A 16,134-nucleotide genomic window follows, 5' to 3' on the forward strand; every position below is an offset into this window, starting at 1 on the left:
CATTCTCCCTCCGCTGAAATATATATAATATAATAAAACAATTAATTCTATTTTTATTTAAAATAAATAAAATTCTATTTAACTAATTTATGAATGGTTAGAATGTGGATGCAAATTTGCATCCACAGTCTAACCATTCATAAATTAGTTAAATAGAATTTTATTTCGACATGATAAGATTATTTTTGTCAATTAAATATCAAAATTTAGTTGATATAATAAAAATATCATTCTATATAAAGTTTTATTTAATGAAGTTTTATAAAAGAACAATGTGAGATTAAAGATTTTATATATATATATATATATATATATATATATAAATAAGAAGAAAAAATATATAAATTTTATGGAAGATATATAATGGAGGGATTGTTTTAAATTTCAGTTTTTATAAAGTTATTATTAAGAATGCATATGTTATATGCAACTTGTTGTAATGATGCTTGTTTTACTCGAGGTATGGATATTTTTTGGGCTTGTGCATGCCTGTTGTGACACCCAAATCCATTTTAATTTTAAATGAAAACACACGTGGAAAATCATGACTATAAATAAATATTTAATATGAAAATAAAGAAATAAATATCTTATTTTAAAATACTTTACTAAACATAACATTTTTAAGAAAAACTAAATTCAAAATATTTGATTCGTCATTCGACCTTCCACGCGCCTCCGGCCTTTAAAACCTGAAAATGTTAAATATGGGATGAGTATACAGGGTACACTCAGTGTGGGAACATGCAATCATTGTCCACGTTAATAAAATGGAAACACATATGATCAAACATTCGTAACTAAAAGTCGCACGGTGGCATACCAAGGACCTTTCCGTCCTGGACCGATTCAGCCGGCCCCTGGCGACTGGTTGCAACCATAACTTTAACATGTATATCGCATTGTGGCATACCAAGGATCTTTACCATCCTGGACCCATTCAACGGGCCCCTAGCGATATAATTTAATGTAACTCACATATGGTAAACACATAATATTAAAATGGACAAAGATTAACCACAACATGTACTGAAATAAATCCCACACCTGTAACTTGAACTTGAAGGCTAACTTTGAGAAATTCAATCAAAAGTTACGTCCTAGTCGCGCCGCACCTAGTTAGATAAATTCAAATAATAAAACATAAGGACCTAATTGAACTTTAAAATAATAATAATAGTAGTTTAAATCATAAGAATTTATTATCATAAAACCTTTTAAAAATCATCGATCCAATAAATTATAAAAGAACTTTTCTTATAAAAAGATTTGAGCTCAATATTTAAGTAAAACTAAGTTCAAATTAATAATGCAAATTCGAATATAAAATTTAATAATATCATTTGTAAAAATATATGCAAATGCAGCCATATTACAAATAGAGTTAAGCCCAACCATTTAATAAATTGAGCCCATTAACCTAAGCCCAAGCCCAAACTTCCCTTCACCCCAATTTAATCACACTCCCAAGTCCCACCACACACACACACACACCTCACGCAGCTCACCCTCTCTCAGCCCTCCTCCCTCTCCTCTTCTCGGCCTCCTGCCGCCGCCACCAGACGGCACGCCGCCGCCGGAGGCCGGCGGCTCTGGCTCCCCCTGTCCTCTCCTCAACCTCTCTCCCTCATCTCTCCCTCTCCGTCGACTTCCCTCCCTCATCTCCCGCCTCCCTCTGTCCCTCTCCTCACCGCGCCCAGCCGCGGCCACTCATTTCTCCGGCGGCGACCTTCGCCGCCTGCCAGCGCCACCACTGCCCCTGCCTCTCTCTCTCCTTTGGCCGACAGCAGCGGCCCTTGCCGCCCCTCGACAGACAGCAGCAGCCGGTCAGGCTGCCTCCCCCCTTTCACCTCTCCGGCAACAACAATCTTCACCAACAATTCTTCCATTCATTTCCTTTTCTTTTCTTCTAATTTCTTACTATTATTCTTTTAATTCTTTCCTTTTCTTTTGATTTTTCATGTAAAACAGTAAAAGTGTTGGAGTATTGCAGAAAATAGAATGATTATGCTTTGGTGTGTGTGATTTCTTGGATGCAAGAGGCTGAATGTTTTCGTTGCTGAGATTTTAGAAATTGACAGAGTTTCAGAAGTTCTTTATGAATTGAAATTTTGGGAAATAAACTTACCGATTTGGAGAAGAACAAGCTGGAAATTTACAAAAGCAAGAGAGTATTTGAGTTGGCTAAATTTTGGGGGTGAGTTGTTAGGAAAAAAAAGCTTTGCAGAGAATGTTTATGCAAGATTGAGAATGGTCGAGGAAGTAGATAAGTGAACTGATTTTGAGAGATAAACATGAAATAAATGATACTCCCTCCGTCCACCAATTCAAGGCCTAGGGGTGCCTTAGGCCTTGAATTGGTGGACGGAGGGAGTAGTAAAAATTAGTGAAGAGATAAAAATGGAACGAATGTGGCTGCAAATATTAAAGAAAAATTCTTACAAAATCATAGTTAAAAGGCCCACTTCAATTTAAATTATTTAGGCCCAAAATAAAGAATATTATGCAAATATTTATTCATGGCTAAATTTTTAAATTAATGTATTTAAGTATAAAATAAATTTCTATTGTTAAGAATATAATCTATAATTTAAAGTCATTTATCTAAGTAGGGGCGTGACTAGACAATTCACAAACTCGACTCATAGATGTATATATATTAATAACTCGAAATTTAATAATTTTCAAATAAAAATTGTAAATGAACTAAACGGTTTTGGGCTGTGACACCTGTACCAATTTATGAATGTTTGATGTGGTATTATGATGATGTGCAAACTAGATGTATGAATTTATGAATAGATCAAATGCATATCTAATATTCATTGTGCAAACTAGTTGTGATTGCAATTAGGAATACATAAAGTTGAATGCACATGTAGTACTGGCAATATGGTTAATGGCCATGTGCATTTCATAGTCATATTGCAGAAAACAACAATTTCATTTCATGAGTATTTCAAGTACATGTATTGTGCATTTCGAATTACTGTAAAAACGAATACAACATATGCAATTATGTGCCTATTAATAATTAGATGTGCAACATAAAAATGTTTATTGTGTTTGCTCAAAAAAAAAAAAAAATGTTTATTGTGCATACCAAACATCTTACCTAACCTTCCAATTCTTCAAAAATCAAATTTCATATGTGCGTGTGTTAAGCTAAGCGGTAAGTGGTTAAGGCCTAACGCTAAAGGTTTTGGGTTCGAATTTCCCGGAGGGCGACCTTTAAATTTCTTTATTTAATATTAAAAAAATCATAAAACATTAAACTCATCCACTTAATTATGTCTTCCAAACCACAATGTGGTGTGTCTATCAAATAATTTGGCCCGTAATATTATATGACTATTAATTAGTAAACATCATCCATGGCAACACAAAATGTCTTGTGCATAAACTAACAAACTTCTTATATAACCTTTCTATTTTTTCAGAAACCACAATTGGCAATTCTTAAAAAATTAAAAGCCTCATCTTACATCGTCCACAACACGATTTTCGGAAATCAAAATTATATATATATTATTTTGGATGAGAAATTGTACTAGCATCGAAGTATGTGGCATTAGAATTTAAACCCCATAGTTGCTTGAACCATTGACGTAGCTAGAGGGGGGGCAGTGGGGGCACTGGGCCCCCTGAAAATTTCAAAAACACTAGGGGTAATTTAGTAATTTTATATTTAATATTAAATAAATACATAAATATTCTTATTTTAGTAATAATCCCAATTTTTCTCTACATAAAGGAGATAAGCTATTGAACGATTGTAAAACTAGTGTTTTAAGGGTGCGTTTACTTCAGTTGAAAAAAAAATTATTGGAAAATGATAGATAAGAAAATGTGAGAAAATATTTTTCTCCTTTTTTTTATCATATGTTTTGCTAGAGATGAAAAGATGATAAAATGTTGAAAAATATTTTCACACCCATACTTAGGATAATATTATCCAATATTGGAGAGAAAATGAGTGAAAAAGGGATGCCCGATAAAATATTTCACACTGGCCAGAGAAAATTTTCCATCATAGTAAATATGTGAAAATGATGGAAAATGGATGAAAATATATTTTTTCTCAGTTTTTCCATCAAAATAAGTGTAATTGGTAATAAAAATGAATAAGTGATTAGATGTTTTTTACTTATATTTATTCCATATTAGAAAATTAAAATAAATTTAGCTGGTTACGAAGAGAGTATTTGACCCCCCTAACTAAAAAGTCTGACTACGTCACTCAACTTGCTTCAATATCGAATCCTGCAATTTAAGGAATTTGGGAGTGTGAATGTTTTGTTTAGTCGTGCAAGTAAATAATAGCTAATTTTTTTACCTTACGTTAGTTGTGCCAAATTAATTAAACGTGAAAACCGATTTAAACCCAAACATACAATTCCAAACAAAACATTCAAATCCCCATGAGCTTAATCGTGAAAAACAATGGGCAAAATACACCACTTGCACGAAGAAAGACAAATTCGACAATACACAAATCAAACTCAAATGTAACAGATAATGAATCTCCTAAAAAAAATTCTAATTTCTTTTTTAATTAAATTGTGAAAATGATTAACAATAAGTTAACTTCCTTGTAATCACAAAAATGGTGACGTTTTTAGAAGCCGATTACAACCAGGAACCCTTTTGAAAATACCGTAGAATCGCCGCTCTTCGTCGAAAAGATCTGCACAGATGTCACACTCCCTCGACACCGCTGCACGAACACCGGAAAGCTTTGCTCGGACGCCTCATTTCGTCGACAACGTTGCATGAACACCGATCTCCGTCAAAAAGCTCCGTCTGAAATCCTAAGAATTTTTGGGGATACTTTGTATAATTTTTATAAAATCTAACAAGAAATTAAATCATGAGAGAAAAAAATTAACGAACTATAGTATTTTTATATAAACTTATTACTATATGCATTCGAAATTTTGTAGCACCATATTAGTTGATATTTCTATATGAAAATTTTAACATTTTTAATCTTTTATTTATTTATATTTTTATTATCAGTATTTATTTTGTATTGTTCAAATTTTTGTTGAGACAAATAATTAATTAAGGTAATAATTTATATTTGTTAGTTTATATATTTTATAAAGTTAAATAGTTCAAGTAATGATGGATATTACAATAAATTGATTTGAAACCAGAATGGGTAGTAAAATCAATTCTTATTGAATTTTAAATGGTTTATATATGTATATGAGTTTATAAATTTAAAAGGAATTGTATAATTTTCAAATTTATACTTTAAAGTTAATTTTTTATTATTATTATTATTATTTTAGTATTCTTTTACTAAATTAATAATTAAATATAAAGCACGCATAATTATAAATTCGAATCCAAAATATTTATTCTTAATTACGTCCAAATTAATAAGATAAAAATTTGAGTGCAATATATTACACCTAGGGATGTCAATGGGCGGGTTTTACCCGGACCAGAACCATTAAAATTGTTACGATTCCGAAACCAAAACCGATCCATTGCTTATTAAATCCACACCGGACCGGACCATTAAGTGATAAATAAAATGATTTTGGGTAGGTTAATTACCCATGGGTCTTATCAGACCCATAGACCAAAAAAGCCCAAAAAAGCCCATGGTCTCAGTCTCTCAGACTCAAACTCTCAAATCTCAATTCTCGTCTGAATTTGAAAATTGGATCGCTTCACGCTCACCTCAATTCCTCCGCCGCCGCTGCTCGCCTCCGCCGCCGATTGGTGTCGCCTCGCTGCTGATTGTTGTCGCGCTCTCCGGAATTCGCTGCTCTCCGCCGCTCCGGGAGTTCCTGCCCTCTCCGCCGCACGCCGCCGCCGCGCCGCGTAGCTGCTCCTGCACTCCTCAAGGTAAACCCTCCAGCACCGCTAAGTTGTCCTTCCTTAAACAAAAAGCTCACCTACTCTGAATTAATTTAATTCTGGAAATTTAGAAGCTTCTGCCAAAATGCCCCAAATTGAATTTTCATAAAGGAAGCAGATAAGGAGCTAATTGAAGTTTTACCCAATAATTTACTCAAAAAATGCATTCCCAAATCCAGTTTGTGTTGCTTTGGTTAGCTTATTTGGTTGAATGCTGAAAACTGCTTTGTTGATGAGAAGTATGATGATTTGAGCGTGGATGAATTATTTCCACCATTTTATCCCAAAGCTTTTGTCTTCCTCTGTTTCTCAAGGGAGAGAACTTGATTCTTGAACTCTATGAAAGACTAAACCAATCCTTTAATATCAAATCCATTTTATTTTGTTCTGTTTTATTTTCTTGAAGAGTTGGGAGCTTCTTGTTTTGTCTGCATCCATTTTTTTGCAATAGTTTGGAGTTTATTTCCCTTTCTCTTTGAGAAAATGCTGTCTGCTTCATTGAGTAATCAGCAGATGACTCTGCCTTGTAGCAGGTCATGATTTCCATTATTATGTGTGTCTGTGAAGTATGATCAGAATATGCCAAATTGCCAATAGAGGAGGATGACTATATTCATCTGCTAGTCTGCTACAGTTGTAGATTGGCTACTGAGTTTGAGAAAATTTTGTTGCCTTTTTTACTATCTTCTGCTGCATGTATTTCACATACATTCCATTTTCAAGAAATTTCACATAAATTTGCAGTTAAAATAAACAAGCTGTGAATTTCTCTCGCTAATTGCGATTTCCTCTCGCTAATTGCGATTTCCTCAATCAGCCCAAAGAAAAACTCAAGGAAATTTGTTCTTGCATAGATACGCAAACAATTTCAAGCTTTTTCTTTCTCTCCCGCATTTATTCGAAAAATCGACGAAATACCCAGTGATTAATACTTTATGCTCAAATCAAATCCTTACATACGTACAATATTTGGCGCTCCGAAAGGGTAGAAAACAGTAATTGAACTGGGAATTTTTAAGGGTTTTTGTTCGTGATCTTTTTTTTCCTGTGCGATTTTGTGGTGGCTTAGATGGAAGGAGGAGAGAGAAAGGAGGAGGCGTCGCTGCCGCCGGACTACGTTTCGCTGGCCCAACTCCAAGAGCGATGGCTGCAGAAGCAAGAAGAGATAAAGCGGAAGCAAAAGCAGGAAGAAGAGGAGAAGAGAGAGAAACAATCGCTGGCGCTGAAGCAAAAACAGGAAGAAGATGAGAAGAGAGAGAGAGATGTACGGGCCCAGAATGAGAGGAATCGGAATCGGAATCAGAGAGAGACGGGTGTGATTGAAGAGATAGGGAAGGGGAAGGATATAGTCCTTGGTGGGCCTGGTGATGGAGGAGAAAATAACAAGAAAAAACGAAAAAAAGGTAAAAAAAAAAGGAATTTCAGAGGGGCTGCAGCGGTTGAGGAAAAGGGGAAAGTTGGGGCTGAGGCTGAAGTGTTGAGTGGGGAAGGCGGAAGTGGCGGTGGGACAAGCGGGGTAGAGGAAGTAGGGTATGTGTGTGTGGTTGAGGTTTTGCCAAGAAATGGAGAGATTGCGCATGTGAATAGAACTGATTTGAGAGGTGAATTCAAGAAAAATGGCAGAGATAAGGGTTCACCTAGAGTGAATGTGTTGAAGCAGGAGGGTGTAAACGGGGGTGGTAACAAGTGGTGTGTGGGTGAGAGAGGTAGAGGTGTAGATAGAGGGAGAGGGGCTGAGGAAGATAGAGAGAGAGGGGGAGATAGAAGGAGAGGGAGTGAGAGGGGGGGATATAGAGGAGAGGGAGTGAGAGTTGGGGGGATAGAGGGAGAGGAGGGAAAAATGGAGGCGATCCGGAGAGGAAGATAAACATGTTTAAGGAATGTAGGCCTGTTGTTTTAGAGGGTAATGAAGTGGATTTGAAGTTGGAAGACAAGGCTGATCAGGGTGGAATTTCTGAGGTTTGTAGTGAAATAGCTAGTTTGAAAGTTGGAGATAGAAATAAAATGTGGGGGCGAGACAATAGGGCCAAAGAGGATGGAGCTGAAGGGGAAGGCTCAAATAGTGATAAAGTGACAGCAGAGATTGAGAAGAAGGTAGATAATAGGGTTTTAGCCAGAAAAGGCGAAAACGGGGGCTCTTGGAAGGGATATCGAGCAATTGAAAAACGGGGGTGTGACAACAAGGCCAAAGGGGATGGAGTTGAAGGGGAAGGCTCAAATGGTGAGGTAGTGGCAGTTGAACTTGAGAACAAGGTGGACCGTAAGGTTTTACCAAGAAAAGGTTACAACAGGGGCTGGAGGGGAGGTCGAGAATATGGAATCTGGGAGCGAGACAACAAGGCCAAAGAGGATGATGGAGCTGAAGTGGAAGGGGAAGGCTCAAATAGTGATAAAGTGACAGTTGAGATTGAGAAGGTGGAGGATAGAGTTTTAGCTAGAGAAGGAGAGAATGTGGGCTCTTGGATGGGATATCGAGCAGTTGAAATCCGAGGGGGTGACAACAAGGCCAAAGAGGATGGAGTTGAAGGGGAAGGCTTAAATGGTGAGATAGTGGCAGTTGAGCTTGAGAAGAAGGTGGATCGTAAGGTTTGTGCAAGAAACGGTCAAAACAGGGGCTATGGGAGGGGATATTGTGGACACGAGAGACAGAGAGGAGGTTTTGGGAGTGGAAGGAGATACACAATGCCTGAAATATCTGGTTACTGTAAAATGCAATGGGTGAAAAAAGAAAACAAGTTGGATGCATGATGCTACTGAACTTAGCTTCTTTGGGTAACTTTCTCCATTGACTGATCTGCTTTGTAAATGATACTTGAGCTTAATTTACATTTTCTGCTTCGTTATTTGCTAATTCTGCTGATGCTATTGCTATAGCCGCAACGTTTATTTACTAATCCTACCGGAATAAGCAATTGTGCAAATACAAAGTGGTGGCAATAGAGAGATTGATGTTCTCACGACTCATGGTGAAGTGGACAATGTTGGTGAATGTGATCGCTGTTGGTAGAGAGGTCGTTTATTGCTATTGAATACTTGTATGTATCTTTGGGTTTGCTTACCAAAAATGTTGTGTTGTGACAAGGAAACGCATGTAGTTTTCTGACCTATCGCATGTTACACTAAACATAGGTAAGTAGATTGGTTTGTCATGTACATATATGCTGCCTATATCTAATGGAAACAGGAAAAAGAGCTTCTCATTTAGTTATATCTCGAGCCTTTTTCATTACGAGTGATGTTTCATGTGTCTGCTTTCAGCGATCATCGGGAGTGAGTGAAAAAGGCGATTTCTTCTATCAGTACAAACGGAATGACTACTTTTTGTGGCTGAATCTGCCTTGTGTCTGTAGAGTAGAGGGTCAAGTATATTCTTTGTAATGCACGGAAAATACATACATTTGGAAATATGAGGAATTCTGATTGGTTAAACTCAACAATTGTGGCCTCATTTACATTGATATATGCATTTCTGGTTGTATGTGATGGAGCTCCAACAATTTTTTTGGGAATCTTCCCCAATAAAATAACGCCATTCCACCTAAGAGTAGCAAGATGACTCGTCATTTCCTCGCCAAGTTTTGCACAACAAGACATTTTGGAAAATGTTGAAAGGAGTTTTTTAATAAAAAATAAAAATTCGAGATATCTTTTGGAATTCATTAAGAATTGAGGACGTAAAACATGATTAACCCTTAAAATAATCATAACTTTTTAGAAAAATATTAGTTTTAGCTCCATTTTTTTAATTGGAAACTAGAATCATACAGCTTTCCAAAGGCACACAAACTATGAACATAATTCACTTCCAACGAAATAAGAAACTAACTCTCTTAAAAGTTGATGGACAAACTAAAGTTTTGTGATTAATTTTGTTTATAAGTGTTTGTGGTGGTGGGTGGTGTTTAATTAGGTGAAGAATTACAGAGGCAGAGCAATGGACTCACTCATTTCCCATCCCACTCTATGGCTCATTATATTTGAAACACAAATTTCAAGTGGAAATTAAATATGGCATATATGATTCATAAACTTGTTATTTATGTCTGTACTGTAACGGTTTCAGGTTCTGATTCCAATAACTTTAGAATTCATACCAATTTAAATTCTTTGATAAGTTACATATCATTAGAAAGATTCTGCAATCAGTTCAAATTCCATTTACAAGAAACCCAAAAACATGATAATCTCCATATGCTGCTAGCTACTTCTCCCATTCCCTTTTTGCTCTCATCAGCGAAAATGACAAACAATAATAACAATAACCATAACCATAACCATAACAATAATAATAGCAATAACAATACCAATACCAATACCAATACCAATACCAATAGACAACAGCAGCAGCCGCCACCACCACCGTCGCATCCAGCGCTCGAGCAGCTTCCTGGAGTCCAGTACTGCATCAACAGTTCACCACCTATGCGTCAGTTCCCATACTTGTTTTTTGAAATATTTGCTTGAGTTTGTCATTTTTGATTTTGTTATTGCAGTGGATGCAATTTTGTTGGGGTTCCAGCATTATGTTCTGGCGCTTGGCTCAACTGTCTTAATCCCAAGTTTGGTAGTTCCTCAAATGGGTGGTAGTGATAAAGACAAGGCAGAGGTGATACAAACCTTACTATTTGTTTCTGGTGTAAACACTCTACTGCATTCCCTTTTCGGGACGAGGCTGCCTTCGGTCATAGGCGGCTCTTACGCATTCCTCATCCCCGTGACTTCCATTATCCAATCCAAGAGATACGCAACAATGCATCCTCCCGGGCAGGTTTGATGACCAATGGATCAATTCAATGCTCTTACACTTTTCTTGGTTTGAATTATTTTGTTTTTTTAGAGATTTGTGCTAACAATGAGGGAGATACAAGGTGCTTTGATCATGAGTTCTTGTTTCCAAATGATCTTCGGATTCACCTGCTTGTGGCGCAACATAACAAGGTACTGCTCATTTCTTATGCAAGTTTTACTCCCATGTGATGGACGATAATTAAATATATGTTTCATTTTAGGCTGCTTACGCCTTTGTCCACCGCGCCTCTGGTTACTTTTACTGGACTTGGTCTCTACTATCTTGGCTTCCCACAGGTGAAATTACTTGCTGATTTTTATCATGTTTTAAGGAATAATATATAGTAGTCTAAAAAAAAGGAATAATTGTTTGTAGATAGCTAAATGTTATGAAGTCGGCCTGCCAGCGCTTGTCCTAATCTTTGTTTTCTCGCAGGTAAGTGAACTGCCTTTTTATGCATATATAAATAGATGGTGTTATATAAACATGAAGCTGTTGCAGATTATCCCAAAATACATGAAGAGGCCAATGTGCGACAGATACGCTCTGCTTATATCCGTTGCAATCGTGTGGATGTATGCCGAGATCCTAACAATGAGCGGCGCTTTCAAGAAATCGAAGCAAGCTAGCTGCCGCACTGATGGCTCCGGCCTCATTCGCTCCACGCCTTGGTATCATCATCATCTTCTTCTTCTTTGTATGCCATATTCTTGAATTTGAGGCCATAATTGAGTTTGCAGGTTGTACATACCGTTTCCGTTTCAATGGGGGCCTCCAACTTTCACAGCTGGAGAAACCTTCACAGCCATGATCGCTTCATTTGTAGCTCTCATTGAGGTCTTAAACATATATACATGTCTTTCTCACATCACATACATACATCTTTTCTTCAAGTTTTTTGTGGCGTTTCTCTTGGCAGTCGACTGGCTCGTTCATCGCAGCAGCCAGATACGGCAGTGCAACGCCGGTGCCACCTTCAGTGATCAGCCGAGGCGTCGGCTGGCTGGTCAGCTATATGTGCTACTTCAATTCATGAAAAAGACTCTACATTCTTTGCTTAATGTGAGTGTGTGTGTGTTTTTAGGGGATTGGAACTCTGCTCAATGCCCTCTTTGGCAGCATCACCTGCTCTACAGCAACAGTGTAACAAAATTTCTTTCAACATACACATAGAGTATAGTTCAACATATATATGATATTGAAGGCCTCTCTTGCATGCACAGAGAAAACGTAGGCCTCTTAGCCCTCACCAAAACCGGGAGCAGAAGAGTCATTCAAATTTCATCCATCTTCATGATCTTCTTCTCCATTTCAGGTACACACTTCTCTTCCAACACCAAATATATATGTTCACAAAAGAATTTGTTCAAGTTGTAATATTGGTTAACCCTCTTCCCTCAATAAAATTTATGAACAGAGCTTTTTATTAACTGAGTTGCACTTGGTTGTCCACAACCTAACATAGTTTTTATGACATGAATCTTTAGGAAAATTTGGCGCCATCTTCGCATCAATACCCCTACCGATCATAGCAGCGTCCTACTGCATCTTCTTGGGCTATGTCTGTACGTACATCTTTTCTTAGAAAAAGATTGCGTGACTCGAACATGAGACATTAACCATTCTACGACTATGCAGCATCTGCAGGCTTAGGGTATCTCCAGTTCTGCAACCTAAACAGTTTCCGAACAAAACTGATAGTGGGGATCTCCTTCTTCGTGGGGATGTCTCTGCCACAGTACTTTAGAGAGCATCAGCTGGTTTCGAGAGGCGGCCCCGTCCACACTCACGCACGATGGTTCAACGACATGATCTCGGTGGTGTTGATGTCCCATGCGACTGTGGGCGGGGTGGTGGCGCTTGTGCTGGACTGCAGCCTCGATCGTGGCTCGGAGCAGGCCAGGAAAGACAACGGTTCTTGCTGGTGGGATAAGTTCATTGTGTATGGCAAGGATATCAGAAATGATGAGTTCTATAAGCTGCCTGCCCACCTCAATAAATGTTTTCCATCTTCCTAATTTTCTCAACAATTCATTCATGTTTTCCTAGTTCATTTTTTTCTTTTTGGAGATATCAAACTGTATTGTTTTGCATTTGATGATCATGTTCTTAATTTCTTTCTTGTTTTTGTGTGTTTTCCCAACTTTTATTAGGTTCTGTAACTTTTTAAGTCTGCAGAAACCTTTGTTGTGAAATTGAGTCAAAATCATGAGTTGAGTTGAACCAAAGATGGAGTATAATGTGGGCATGGAATCAAAACGAGTTCGAATACATTCACCTTTTATATACAAGGATAAATTATAGAAATAAATTAAATAATCGAGTTTTTAAGTACTTTTGTTTTTAAATTTTTATTTTAATTAATCTAACCTCCCTCTATTTTCACTAAGAGCATCCGCATTGGGGGTTTCTTGATAGCCTACTTGATAGCCTATTTGATAGTGGTTGTGTTATTGAGTAGGTAGTGCTGCATTGGGGTTCCTTGATAGCCTACTTGATTTTTTTAGTTTTTAAAGAGGAGAGAGAAATTTTTAAAGAGAAGAAGAAAATTAAAAAAAAAGAAAAAAAAAAAAAAGAAAATCACTCGAGGATACCCGATAACTCGGGTACTCCTCGAGGACCTCCCCCCGCATTGCACTCCTCGAAGCCACTCCTCTCCTCGAGTGAGTTCGAGTACTCACTCGAGCACCCGCGATGCGGGTGCTCTAAGGAGGCGTTTACTTTCCATGATTGAGTATTTTTATCTTCAAGAGTAGGATATCTTCAATCTCTCTAGAATAAGAATCAAACAAAACTATCTTGAAAGGGCTTCGAGATATCTCAAAGTTGAAATTCATCAAAGTAAACAAGGATTAACCTTACTATTTTTATCTATCAAAGTTAATCCTTTAAGTAAACGCCGTTTTTGCTGACGGTGTAAACACATATGATAATGGTTAGCAATCATCATTAATTAGTTAATTATTTGAAAGTCACATTCATATATAACTAAATCCTAATTGTGAATAATAAATTTTAATTAAAACTTGAATCAACACTATTAAGTACTTCCTTGTCTCATTAATAATATCTCAAAAAGTTGGGACATACAAATTAATGGATGATTGTTTAGGGCATAAAGTGACAGTACTCCCCACTTGTTTAAAGTCGGGGTGAGACAGTACAATATACTTTTAAAAATATTTGATACGGTATCATACCTTACCGAAAAGTTCAATATACTGCGATATCTGGAAAACACGTACCTCTAACTTATTAAAAAAATTCGATACAGTATCATACCTTGTCGAAAAGTTCGGTATACCTTGAATTCGGTATTTTTTGATACAGTATGAAGTTATGAACGATATACCGAATTTTCAGTATATTTCCCCAGCCCTAGTTTAAAGACAAGAGAGAAATCTTAAAAGGCTTTAATCAAAAAATGGGAGGGAGCCACATGTTCCCTTAAGTACAATTAGGGCCCTAATATATTTCATTTTATGGATTGAGACATTATAAATAAAACGATCTAAAAAGGATGAATAATAATAATCTATATTGTTGGGGTCCCAGAGGGTATTTGAACAGGTGTATGGGGGGTACACCTGATGGGTAAATCTTTTCAGAAAATCGATTTGAAAAAGTAAGCGTGAACTAATAGTTTTCAAAGGAGTAGGCTGATGACTGATACTGATGAAACAATCAGTGGGTGACGAGTTATCCGAGTCAGTCTGATAACTTTAGTCCAGATAAGGCTTAAGTCAAATTTGAAAGAATACAGAGTAGTGTTAAAAGCCTTCCTGATTATCAGAGGATAAATCAGTAGATTGATAACACAAGCAGCAGAAAGTAATTTTAATTTAATTAGCCTTTTAAACAAGTGAAACATATAAATTCTTGATTACACTTTTCAATTAGTCAGTTTCAGTAGAAAGCAACGGTAACATAGAAAAGACAATAACAGAAAGCAGAGAACAACACAAGAATTTTTACGTGGTTCAGAAACAAGGTTCCTCCTACTCCACGGTCAGATGATCAATCTGACAAGTACTCTCGGGCTAATGCTTGAGGTGCACTGCAAACCTACCAACACTATTCTTGGTTGGATCTTACATTTAACGCGCCCTGACACTCTCGTGCCCACACAGCGAAACACTAAGGTCCTTGGAGTCAGAACCTTTAAACTGAACTCCTTCTTGGCTTTCTCGGTGACAAGGTAACCGAACCTGTTTAGTTTTAGATCGGTACTAAACAACAACCACTCCAACTCACTTTTCGCTACGGTTGAAAAGAGGTTTGGATTCTTCCAACTAGGATTACTGAGATTTGGTTCTCAAGTAATCAGAATCTTAGGCTTTGTGTATACAAGGATTTGCCTAAGAAATAAGAGAATATGTGTAATCAAATAACTGATTTGAGCTTTGATGATTCTGTTATTCGATTCAAACTTATGATAGCAGTTTAACGGCTGAACTGCAATTTTGGCAGAGTTTCATCTTGTGCGTTTGAATCGGTGAAGGTTTCAGTTGATCCTGGAGCTCTATTTATAGGCGAAATCTTGAATAGATCCGTTGGAGAGATGGTCTTCAAGTTTTCTGCCGTTGTGAGAGTATATTTGAATCTGACTGAGTCCGCAATCTTCGAGGTTCCTGTTTTGGTGAAGAACGGCGTCTCGTCGTACATCCGGTAGGGTGCCTCTGAGACATGTTGCATCAAATAGGAGCTCTCTGCAGAGAAAGAAAGATCTCTGATATCTCTGCATTTAATGCGGCTGCAGTAGCATTTAATGCTATCTTCAGGATATCAATCCGATGAAGAATGTTAACTGATACTTGTTAGGAGTATCAGTCCGATGATTCCTTTGCTCCGCATCAAGGCATTAAACTTCACTGTTGGTTCAGTGAAGCTCTCATTCACTCAAAACTGTTGCATTTTGACTTGTCTATTCCAGCTTTCGTCAGTCATGGTCTTCAGTCTTCAGATAATAAGAAGAATGAACTCTAACACTTGAGTTCGAAAAAATTCTAGTCTATGAAAAAGACTAATGAGAGTTTTGGTATCATCAAAACTAGGGATAAGATATTTAATTAAGTTCCCAACATATACTAATAGAATAAGAGCTTAAGGCAGTCTAATTAAGGCACAACTTGTGCAGTGCCTATTTTACCCATGTTATATATTTATTATTATATTTATAAAATATAAATCTATTTTGATATACATTTACTTGTCACTCAAATCTATAAAGAATACTTTATATCTATAGCTATTGATAAGGCTTATAAATAAATATATCCATCCAATAAATTATTTAATAAAAGTAATGAATTAATAGATTTTTTTAAATAATAGATTATCAATTAAAATAACATTAATTACACCTACAACGTACGTTTTTTTTTGCTAGTAATAAAAAAAATAATCTAAAAAGAAAATTGAGACATTTTAAATGGGATGAAAGGATTAATATTTAATAACTAGCACTTAGT

The 16,134-nt window shown here is 36.7% G+C and overlaps 2 protein-coding genes and 1 long non-coding RNA gene across 6 annotated transcripts; 2 read left to right on the plus strand and 1 right to left on the minus strand.

Annotated features, from left to right (window-relative positions):
• Window positions 1-574: 574 nt before the first annotated feature.
• On the minus strand, window positions 575-2,303 carry LOC131025089 (uncharacterized). The gene is made up of 3 exons (XR_009102083.1): window positions 2,129-2,303; window positions 1,048-1,115; window positions 575-692 (listed from the first exon to the last, which is right to left on the minus strand). It is a non-coding gene; the product is annotated as an uncharacterized LOC131025089 (long non-coding RNA).
• A 3,328-nt stretch (window positions 2,304-5,631) lies between these two features.
• LOC131025090 (legumin B-like) lies at window positions 5,632-8,725 on the plus strand. Its single transcript, XM_057954694.1, has one exon. It carries the CDS (start codon window positions 6,944-6,946, stop codon window positions 7,739-7,741), a length of 798 nt encoding a protein of 265 aa, XP_057810677.1. The 5' UTR covers window positions 5,632-6,943; the 3' UTR covers window positions 7,742-8,725.
• A 1,188-nt stretch (window positions 8,726-9,913) lies between these two features.
• LOC131025091 (putative nucleobase-ascorbate transporter 10) lies at window positions 9,914-12,886 on the plus strand. 4 transcript variants are annotated; one of them, XM_057954698.1, is made up of 12 exons: window positions 9,917-10,300; window positions 10,368-10,642; window positions 10,712-10,812; window positions 10,884-10,959; window positions 11,039-11,098; window positions 11,165-11,334; window positions 11,404-11,500; window positions 11,583-11,669; window positions 11,748-11,806; window positions 11,887-11,978; window positions 12,151-12,224; window positions 12,302-12,450. In XM_057954698.1, exons 1-12 carry the CDS (start codon window positions 10,066-10,068, stop codon window positions 12,314-12,316), a joined length of 1,341 nt encoding a protein of 446 aa, XP_057810681.1. In that variant the 5' UTR covers window positions 9,917-10,065; the 3' UTR covers window positions 12,317-12,450. The 4 variants fall into 4 exon arrangements, with proteins under 4 accessions (XP_057810678.1, XP_057810679.1, XP_057810681.1 ...); XM_057954697.1 differs by having other exon boundaries at window positions 9,918-10,300; window positions 12,151-12,228; window positions 12,302-12,886; XM_057954696.1 differs by having other exon boundaries at window positions 9,915-10,300; window positions 11,404-11,669; window positions 12,302-12,886.
• The last annotated feature ends 3,248 nt before the right edge of the window (window positions 12,887-16,134 follow it).

Source organism: Salvia miltiorrhiza, chromosome 5 (genome assembly GCF_028751815.1).
Source record: "Salvia miltiorrhiza cultivar Shanhuang (shh) chromosome 5, IMPLAD_Smil_shh, whole genome shotgun sequence".
NCBI classification, from domain to species: Eukaryota; Viridiplantae; Streptophyta; class Magnoliopsida; order Lamiales; family Lamiaceae; genus Salvia; species Salvia miltiorrhiza.

Coding starts and splice junctions, on each gene's coding strand:
- LOC131025090 (XM_057954694.1), top strand. CDS start 6,944: ATGGAAGGAGGAGAGAGAAAGGAGGAGGCGTCGCTGCCGCCGGACTAC.
- LOC131025091 (XM_057954695.1), top strand. CDS start 10,066: ATGCTGCTAGCTACTTCTCCCATTCCCTTTTTGCTCTCATCAGCGAAA. Junction 11,099..11,164: donor TAATCTTTGTTTTCTCGCAG/GTAAGTGAACTG, acceptor AAGCTGTTGCAG/ATTATCCCAAAATACATGAA. Junction 12,225..12,301: donor ACTGCATCTTCTTGGGCTAT/GTCTGTACGTAC, acceptor ACGACTATGCAG/CATCTGCAGGCTTAGGGTAT.